Here is a 10,067-nt window from a genome sequence, read left to right as displayed (position 1 = left end):
TGTTTGATGAATCGCGATCGACTGGTTGTTGACCACTGTGCTAGACTAACCTCTCTCTCTCCCTCTTACCCCAGGCACGTTGAAGAGGAGGAGAGCCCAGCAGCACGCCAGGGAGGCCCAGGTGCACCAGTCCCAGTCCCACCACGGAGATGTCAGTCACGGCCAGCACCACCCTGTCTCTGGGGGCCAGCGGCAGCAGCCCTCCCGCCAGCCCCAGCCCTGAGACACTGAGCTGCTGAGACACTGGGGTTCGGGGTGGGAACGCTGCTCCCGCCATCGACTGCTCCTTGCCTTGCCTTGGCTCCTCCTTGTGCCTATCTATGTCACTGCTGCGATTGAGATTTGAACCCATTTGTTGGTATTTGAACCCATGTCTTCAGGGTGAAAATCCCACATCTTAACCATTAAACCTAGAGGGTTTTCTTAGATGTTTCATGATTTAGGATAGATGGAATTGAGGGAAAGAAAAGGGAACAACACTTTTTTAGTTTTTACACACTTTTTTAGGATGTCCTCTTTATCTAATGGTTACGGCGTTGTGTTGCCACGTGGGAGACCCGGATTCAAATCCCACCGGTTTACACCTAACAGTGGGATACAACACGTGCTTCACTCCGCCCAAAGAACGGCCTAAACTGGTTGTTTACCATCCCCATACGTCAGACCCTCCATCTACAAACAGACAAACAGGACGGAGTTGAGAGAGCTCAAATAAAGACCCCCTCCAATGACCACCACTGGAGCTGAAGACCTCTGACCTCTTCAGTCTTCATCCAGCTGTTTTCTGGGGCTCTCGCTGTGAGAGTGAGATCCGCCATTTTAGTTGACCTTCCTCCATTTTGTCATTCTGTGGAGTGGAAGTGACCATCAGACATTGCAAAAAAAATGTTTTAATGGAGTTCCAAGGAGTGGAGGAATGGTTCCATCACATGTAGATTTAGTCACGGGTTTTTTTTTCTTTCCATTTGCAAAGTCCCTCCTCCTGAGTGAGAACAAACATATGTTCCAAGGCTCCTGGTTGGTTGAAATGTTTTGTCAGCAATCTTAGCCAGAAATTAAAGAGATTTGCTGGACTTGTGATTACGACACAACGTTTCAAACTCAACAGCAAAAAGACACAAGGCTCTTCTCTTTGTTTCTCCGTGCAGACTCTCTAACCTGTCTGTCTGACCTGTCTGTCTGACTGACTGTCTCTGTCTGTAAAGATTTCAGTATAACATGAGTGAAAAAACACAACTATTTCTTCTACTGTAAATGTACATATGATTCTTTACTGTTTTTGGTTAGTACTGTACTCTCAGGACAGTAACACAAAAGAAGGTATCTGAAAGAGTATATGGGTAAGTTCTGTGGACTGGACACTGAAGTTGGGAATTTTGACAGCATTTCAGCAATCAAGTTCTCATTTTGCTGCAATCATGGAATCCTCTGGATGGAATTCTCATATTGTTTAGTTTCAAGAGGTTCCAGAGGTAGAACATAAGGTCACCACCATATCTCACTACTTCTCACCTTTGACCTTTTGTGATGTTCAAGAGCTCCCTCATCTCTTCATCTGGTATTTTTGCTAACAACTTGTTCTGGTCGTGACGTAACAACTTGTTCTGGTCGCAACGTGACGTGACAACTTGTTCTGGTCGTGACGTAACAACCTGTTCTGGTCGCAACGTGACGTAACAACTTGTTCTGGTCGCAACGTGATAGAAAGGAAAGGGAAGTCCACTTAGTTTTTACACACATTTTTGTTTTGTCCCAGTTTTTTAAAATGTTATATACGTTTTGATGCAGTAGAATGAATAGAACAAATAACCACTAATTAAAATCTGATTCTGCCTGTCAGGTCACTGAAGGCTAAGCTAAGCTAAGCTTGGCATAGTGTGCATCAAAAATAGCACCCTATTCCCTATTTATCCCTGGTCCAAACTAGTGCACTATATATAGTTGAAGTCGGAAGTTTACATACACTCATTAAAACTTGTTTTTCAACCACTCCACAAATTTCGTGTTAACAAACTATAGTTTTGGCAAGTCGTTAGGACACCTACTTTGTGCATGACACAAGTAATTTTTCCAACAATTGTTTACAGACAGATTATTCACTTATAATTCACTGTATAACAATTCAGTGGTCAGAAGTTTACAACACTAAGTTGACTGTGCCTTTTAAACAGCTTGGAAAATTCCAGAAAATGATGTCATGGCTTTAGAAGCTTCTGATAGGCTAATTGACATCATTTAAGTCAATTGGAGGTGTACCTGTGGATGTATTTCAAGGCCTACCTTCAAACTCAGTGCTCTTTGCTTGACATCATGGGAAAATCAAAAGAAATCAGCCAAGACCTCAGAAAAAAATTGTAGACCTCCACAATTCTGGTTCATCCTTGGGAGCAATTTCCAAATGCCTGAAGGTACCAAGTTCATCTGTACAAACAATAGTACGCAAGTATAAACACCATGGACACACAGCCGTATACCGCTCAGGAAGGAGACGCGTTCTGTCTCCTAGAGATGAACGTACTTTGGTGCGAAAAGTTCAAATCAATCCCAGAACAACAGCAAAGGACTTGTGAAGATGCTTGAGGAAACAGGTACAAAAGTATCTATATCCACAGTAAAACGAGTCCTATATCGACTTAGACCTGAAAGGCCGCTCAGCAAGGAAGAAGCCACTGCTCCAAAACCACCATAAAAAAAGTCAGACTACGGTTTGCAACTGCACATGGGGACAAAGATTMTACTTTTTGGAGAAATGTCCTCTGGTCTGATGAAACAAAAGTAGAACTGTTTGGCCATAATGACCATCGTTATGTTTGCAGGAAAAAGGGAGAGGCTTACAAGCCGAAGAACACCATCCCAACCGTGAAGCACGGGGGTGGCAGCATCATGTTGTGGGGGTGCTTTGCTGCAAGAGGGACTGGTGCATTTAAAAAAAATAGATGGCATCATGAGGGAGGAACATTTGGTGGATATATTGAAGCAACATCTCAAGACATCAGTCAGGAAGTTAATGCTTGGTCGCAAATGGGTCTTCCAAATGGACAATGACCCCAAGCATACTTCCAAAGTTGTGGCAAAATGGCTTAAGGACAACGAAGTCAAGGTATTGGAGTGGCCATCACAAAGCCCTGACCTCAAWCCTATAGACATTTTGTGGGCAGAACTGAAAAAGCGAGCAAACCTGACTCGGTTACATCAGCTCTGTCAGGAGGAATGGGCCAAAATTCACCCAACTTAATAGCTAGTTATTTTTTATTTTGTTGTTTTTGAAAATGTTCCAAAATCTTTCCCAATAACAATCAGGTCTTACTTACTTTGTTTATAATTACTGTAATGTTTAGGCCTAACTGTGATTTTATAACCTGTGTGTTCCAGCATCCAGGACATAGCCTCGCTGTTCAACGTGATCATCATTCTGCTGATGATGTTTAACACGTCCGTGTTCCAGGTCGCTCTGCTACTGGAGAGGTTTAAAGGCTCACTGATGCTGTGTGCCATCTACCTCACCCTCAGCATCTCCTTTCACTGCTCGGTAGTGGTACGTACGGACACACACAGAGAGAGAGGGGCGTAGGAGGGACAGGATTCTAACTCTCATCAGAAATAATACATGTTGTGTACAGATGTCATTCTAAACATTAATCATGTTTTGATGTTTCCTCTAGAGCCTGAGATGGCTGGAGTCCAACAGTTTGACCTGGACAAACGTCCTACAGGTTCTCTCTGTCTTCCAGAGGGTCGGTATGTTTGAAGAGAAAGACCTGCTCTCAGTACCACTTAGGTTTATTCAGCTGTACTTTTTTGAAGCTTGATAAGTGGTTGCTTCTTTTCACAAGCCTACTTAACTGACAAACATGTTTGTTAACTTTGTGACGCGTCTTAGGCATTAGCACTGGCAAATGGTTGCTTTTATTAATGATGCTAATACTAGACTAAACAACATGTTGGTTTGTGATGTGTTTGGGACATTTAACCAGACTAAACAACATGTTGGTTTGTGATGTGTTTGGGACATTTAACCAGACTAAACAACATGTTGGTTTGTGATGTGTGTTGAGACATTTAACCAGACTAAACAACATGTTGGTTTGTGATGTGTTTGGGACATTTAACCAACTCTGTCCTTCTGTTCCACAGCTGCAGTGTTATATTACTACTTCTACAAACGGACGACAGAGTGTCTGGGCGACCCGCGGCCGTATGACGATTCTGTCTGGCTGAGGGATTCCTTCGCCAGAGCTCGTCAGCGAGGAGGGAGGGACTGGAGGATCTAGTACCAAGTGAGGTCCGCCAGACTGGTGACAGACTTTCACTACCTGGGTGGGTCATGTTCATTTGACACCAGAAGAAAACTGACATGGAGGGACTATCTGGCCTTGTCCAATAAGAAACGCCCATMGTTTTCAGTTTCAAAACATTTTGCTACGGTGTGCCCTACTGAACACGACCCTGGASTAGGATAGAGKTAGGAGAAAGAGTGGTCCATCCTGGTAGTTTCTCAATCAAGATGCTCCACTAATATGGACTAGTGTTGTTACTAGAGGCAGATGACACTAAAGGACAATCTCAGGTTTTCCTCCAATGGATTTAAAAAAAACAAATGCACAATGGCAATTAATCTTCAGTGTTTAAACTAAAATGTGATACGTCTCACTCCTAAATGGAACCTATATAGTGCACTACTTTAGACAGGCCCTATTCCTATATAGTGCACTACTTTAGACCAGAACCCTATTCCCTATATAGTGCACTACTTTAGACCAGAACCTATGGGGCTCTATTCCCTACATAGTGCACTACTTTAGACCAGAACCCTATTCCTATATAGTGCACTCTATTTAGCGCAGGGCCCTATGGAACCCTATTCCCTACCATAGTGCACTACTTTAGACCAGGGCCTATGGACCCTATTCCCTATATAGCGCACTACTTTTAGACAGGGCCTATATGAACCCTATTCCCTACATAGCGTATACTTTAGAGCAGGCCCTATAGAACCTATTCCCTACATAGTGCCTACTTTAGACCAGGGCCCTATAGAACCTATTCCCTATATAGTGCACTACTTTAGACCAGGGCCCTATAGAACCCTATTCCCTACATAGCGTACTACTTTAGACCAGGGCCTATAGAACCCTATTCCCTAGCATAGTGCCTCCTTTAGACCAGAGCCCTATAGAAACCCTATTCCTACATAGTGCCTACTTTAGAACAAGAGCCCTATTCCTATATAGTAACTACTGTTTGCCCAGAACCCTATTCTCCCTACATAGTGCACTGACTTTAGAACAGACCCTATGTCCCCTAAATAGTACCACTACTGTTGAACCAGAGCCTATTCCTATAGTAGTGACACTACTGTTGACCAGAGCCCTATTCCCTTATAGTGGCACTACTTTAGGACAAGGCCCTATAGAACCCTATTACCTAATAGTGCGACTACTTAGACCTAGGGCCCTATAGAACCCCTTATTCCCTACATAGTTGCAGCTATTTAGACCAGAGCCCTAGAACCCTATTCCCTTTTAGTGCACTACTTTAGACCCAGACCCTATTCCCGGTATATAGTGCACTACTTTAGACCAGCGCTATAGAACCCTATTCCCTACGATAGGTGCACTACTTTAGACCAGAGCCCTATAGAACCCTATTCCCTAAATTTGTGGCACTACTTTTAACCAGAGCCCTATTCCTATATAGTGCCACTAACTTGGACACAGGCCGCTATGAACCTATCCCTACATAGTGGCACTACTTTAGACCAGAGCCTTATCGAACCCTATTCCCTATTAGTGCACTACTTAGACCAGAGCCCTATCCCCATATAGTGCCTACTTAGACCAGGGACCCGCTATAGAACCCTGATTCCCTATATTAGTGCACTACTTTAGACAGAGCGCGCTATGAACCCTATTCCCTTTAGTGCACTACTTTAGACCAGAGCCCTACTTCGTATATAGTACCACTACTGTTGACCAGCGCCCTTATAGAACCCTATTCCTATTAGTGCATACTTGTAGACCAGGCTCCTATTCCGCTATATAGTGCACTTAACTTTAGACCGAGCGCCTATAGAACCCTATTCCCTATATAGCGTACTACTTTTAGCCAGGGCCCTATAGAACCCTAATCCTCTACATAGCGTACTATTTTAGATAGGTCCCTATAGAAACCCATTCCCTACATAGTGCCATTCTACTTTAGACCAGAGCCTAAGAACCCTATTCCCATTAGTTGGCCCAACTACTTTATAGACCAGAGCCCTATTCAATATAGTGCACTACTTCTTGACCAGACGCCTATTCCCTAATAGTGCACTACTTTAGACCAGAGCCCTATTTCCCTATATTAGTGACTTACTTTTGAGGACCAGAGCCCTATTCCTATATAGTGCAACTACTGTTAGACCAGAAGCCTATTCCCTATATAGTGGTACTACTATAGACCAGAGCCTTATTTCCTAGTATAGTGCACTACCTTTAGACCAGAAGCCCTATTCCCTATATAGTGCACTACTTTAGACCAGAGCCCTATGGGTCCAGGAGAGAGTAGTGCACTAAATAGGGAATATAATGCCATTTGGGGGAGCATTGCAGTGTCTTTCACACTTCTTCCACGTGTTGTTACAGCTTGATTTAAAATGGATTAAATGTAAATTTTCTGGTACTGGCCTATTACAATACCCCATAATGTCAGAGGAATTATGTTTCAAAGTTTCACAAGTTAATAAAATTAAAAGCTGAAATGTCTTGAGTCAATAAGTTATTCAACCCTTTGTTATGGTAAGGAGCCTAAATACATTCAGGAGTAAACATTTGCTTAACAAGTCACAAATACGTTGCATTGACTCACTCTGTGTCCAATAATAGTGTTTAACATGATTCTGAATGACTACGTCATCTCTGTACCCCAAACATACAATTATCTGTAAGGTCCTCAGTCGAGCAGTGGATTTCAAACACAGATTCAACCACAAAGACCGAGGGAGTTTTCCAACGCCTCAAAGAAGGGCACCTATTGGTAGTTTTTTTTTTTAACACAAACTGCATTTGTTGGTTAAGGGCTTGTCAGTAAGCAGTTCACTGTAAGGTCTCCACCTGTTGTATTCGGCGCACGTGACAAATGCATTTTGATTTGACCATTAGGGCCATGCCTTTGTAAAGAAGGACACCTATTGGTCTTTTTTTTTTTTTAAGCAGACATTAAATATCCCTTTGAGGCCAATGGTGACTTAAAAACAGTTTAAGAGTTTAATTGTTACTCCTTGGGGCAGATGGTCCACGAGGATAAACACGGCCAGATGGTCCACGAGGGTAACACCGGGGCCAGATGGTCACGCGAGGGTAACAGGGCCAGATGGACCGAGGGTAACACCGGCCCAGATGGTGACGAGGGGTCATAACCGGGGCCAGATGGTCACGGGGGTAACACCGGGGCCAGATGGAACGAGGGTAAACCCGGGGCCAGATGGTTCACGAGGGTAACACGGGCCAGTGGTCACGAGGGTACAACCGGGGCCAGATGGTCACACCGGGGGCCAGATGGACACGAGGGTAACACCGGGGCAGATGGTCAACAGAGGGTAACAAACGGGGCCAGATGGACACGAGGGTAACACCGGGGCCAGATGGTGACGAGGGTAACGGATTCAGATGGTGACGAGGGGGTAATAGCGGGGCCAATGGACACGAGGGTACAACAGGGGCCAGATGGTCAGAGGGTAAACGGGGCCAATGCCGAGGGTACACCCGGGCCAGATGGTCACGAGGGTAACACCGGGGCCAGATGGTCACGAGGGTAACACGGGGGCCAGAATGATCTACGAGGGTACACGGGGCCAGATGGTCACGAGGGTAACACCGGGGCAGATTGGTCACACCGGGGCCAGATGGACACGAGGGTAACACCGGGGCAGATGGTCACGAGGGTAAACGGGGCCAGATGGCAGAGGGTAACACGGGCAGATGGTGAACAGGGTACACCGGGCAGATGGTCGACGAGGGTAACTACGCGGGGCCAGATGGACACGAGGTAACCCGGGGCCAGATGGTCCAGAGGGTACACCGGGGCCAGATGGTCACGAGGGTAACACCGGGGCCAGATGGTCAACGAGGGTCAACACCGGGGCAGATGGTCACGAGGGTAACACCGGGCCAGATGGTCAGGGGGTAACCGGGCAGATGTACGAGGGTAACACCGGGGCAGATGGGTCACGAGGGTAAACACGGGGCAGATGATCAGGTAAAGGGGCCAGATGGTCAGAGGGTAACACCGGGGCCAGAATGGTCACGAGGGTAACCACCGGGGGGCAGATGTGTGACGAGGGTAACACGGGGCCAGATGGTCACCGAAGGTACGGGGCAGATGGTCACGAGGGTAACACCGGGGCCAGATGGTCACGAGGGTAACACCGGGGCCAGATGGTCACGAGGGTAACACCGGGGCCAGATGGTCACGAGGGTAACCGGGCCAGATGGTACGAGGGTAACACGGGAGATGGTCACACGGGCCAGATGGACACGAGGGTAAACCGGGGCAGATGGTCACGAGGGTAACACCGGGGCAGATGGTCACGAGGGTAAACCGGCCAGATGGTCACGAGGGTAACACCGGGGCCAGATGGTCACGAGGGTAACAGGGGCCAGATGGCACGAGGGTAACCGGGGCCGATGGAACACGAGGGTAAACCGGGGCCAGATGACGAGGGGTACACCGGGGCAGATGGTACGAGGGTAACCGGGGCAGATGGCACGGGGTAACACCGGGGCCAGATGGAGCACGAGGGTAACACCGGGGCCAAGATGTGACGAGGGTAACACCGGGGCCAGATGGTCACGAGGGTAACGGGGCCAGATGGTGACGAGGGTAACACCGGGGCGACAGATGGTAACACTGAGGGTAACTGGAATCACGAGGGGCAGATGGTACGAGGGTAACACCGGGCCAAGATGGTCACGAGGTAACACGGGCCAGATGGTCACGAGGGTAACACCGGGCCAGATGGAGACTGACTGCTCTGTCCTGTAGCTCAGATATTAATCTGGGATTGGGGTTTAAGCACCACCACTATTAGACCACAGTGGTCTGAAATAGCCCTCACTGCATTCCCTAGCCGGGGCATATCAGCTGTATCTCAAGTTACATTTACTGCATTCACTCCAAATAAAGTGCTAGATACAGTCTCTATGGCTGGCTCTACACAGGCAGTCTAATTCTGAATCTCAGCGGGGATCACATAGTGATTTTATACTAGTTTTAATTCTAACAGATTTTCCATATGTTCTTGGACTTCCTACTCCCATGTCAATGCCAGGGCCGTTGGCATGAGGATCTTGAAACACCAGATTCTTTCCTGAACAGTCATGTCACCTTTGTGAATGAGATGTGTCTAGGTAGTTGTCACGACTACTAAACGGAAGTTTAAAAATAARACTGCAATCACTGACTTATTGGGGACAATCTGAATTGAATTGCCTTGATTCCTCACATCCTTAAAACTCATTTCATGACAAGGTCAAAGGTTTGACCTCATCCAATGGGGTTTTGAGAAGGAAGCGAGGAGAGAGGGTGCAAGGATTCAAGGCATTGCAATTCATATTCACTGTGGTGCCCTCTGGSAGACGTCTCTAGCACCACCTTGTGGTGATTTATTTCTACTGCAGTCCTCTGACTAATGAAGTCACTTCCAAACCATCAATAGGCTGGCTCACTCCAATGCTGTCACAATTTCACCAGTAAAGACTAGGTATGAATCCAAAACGGAGGCTTAAATACAGAAGCAAAATACATTTTATTTGGACATCATAGTGCCCAAAAGTTCAGCYAGTAAAAGTGCATTAATAAAAAGCTGCCTATGACTTGATACCAAATGGTTTTGTTTACCTTTTTTCTGCATTGAGCATATAAGCCTCAGTTTGGGATTTATTCCTCTTTAGATAGTGTGCAGGTTTCCATCTCTTTTAGTTTCCACATTTTGATACCTACCTGGAATCAACACAGATTTGTAATAAGGACCTTTAAAAACAAAACACACAGGCGGCCTCCTTTCATTACCAGTAGAAACTACGCAG

The 10,067-nt window shown here is 46.1% G+C and overlaps 1 protein-coding gene across 2 annotated transcripts; it reads left to right on the top strand.

Annotated features, from left to right (window-relative positions):
- The first annotated feature begins 211 nt into the window (after nucleotides 1-211).
- Nucleotides 212-4,682, top strand: LOC111958537 (transmembrane protein 138-like). Of its 2 annotated transcripts, none has more exons than XM_070437385.1 (4): nucleotides 212-358; nucleotides 3,373-3,535; nucleotides 3,663-3,738; nucleotides 4,135-4,682. In XM_070437385.1, exons 1-4 carry the CDS (start codon nucleotides 321-323, stop codon nucleotides 4,269-4,271), a joined length of 414 nt encoding a protein of 137 aa, XP_070293486.1. In that variant the 5' UTR covers nucleotides 212-320; the 3' UTR covers nucleotides 4,272-4,682. The 2 variants fall into 2 exon arrangements, with proteins under 2 accessions (XP_070293486.1, XP_023835557.1); XM_023979789.2 differs by having other exon boundaries at nucleotides 212-1,340; nucleotides 4,135-4,679.
- The last annotated feature ends 5,385 nt before the right edge of the window (nucleotides 4,683-10,067 follow it).

Source organism: Salvelinus sp. IW2-2015, linkage group LG35 (assembly GCF_002910315.2).
Source record: "Salvelinus sp. IW2-2015 linkage group LG35, ASM291031v2, whole genome shotgun sequence".
Classification (NCBI taxonomy): domain Eukaryota; kingdom Metazoa; phylum Chordata; class Actinopteri; order Salmoniformes; family Salmonidae; genus Salvelinus; species Salvelinus sp. IW2-2015.
Note: the sequence above shows the minus strand (reverse complement) of the source record. Positions and strands in the feature narration are given on the sequence as shown.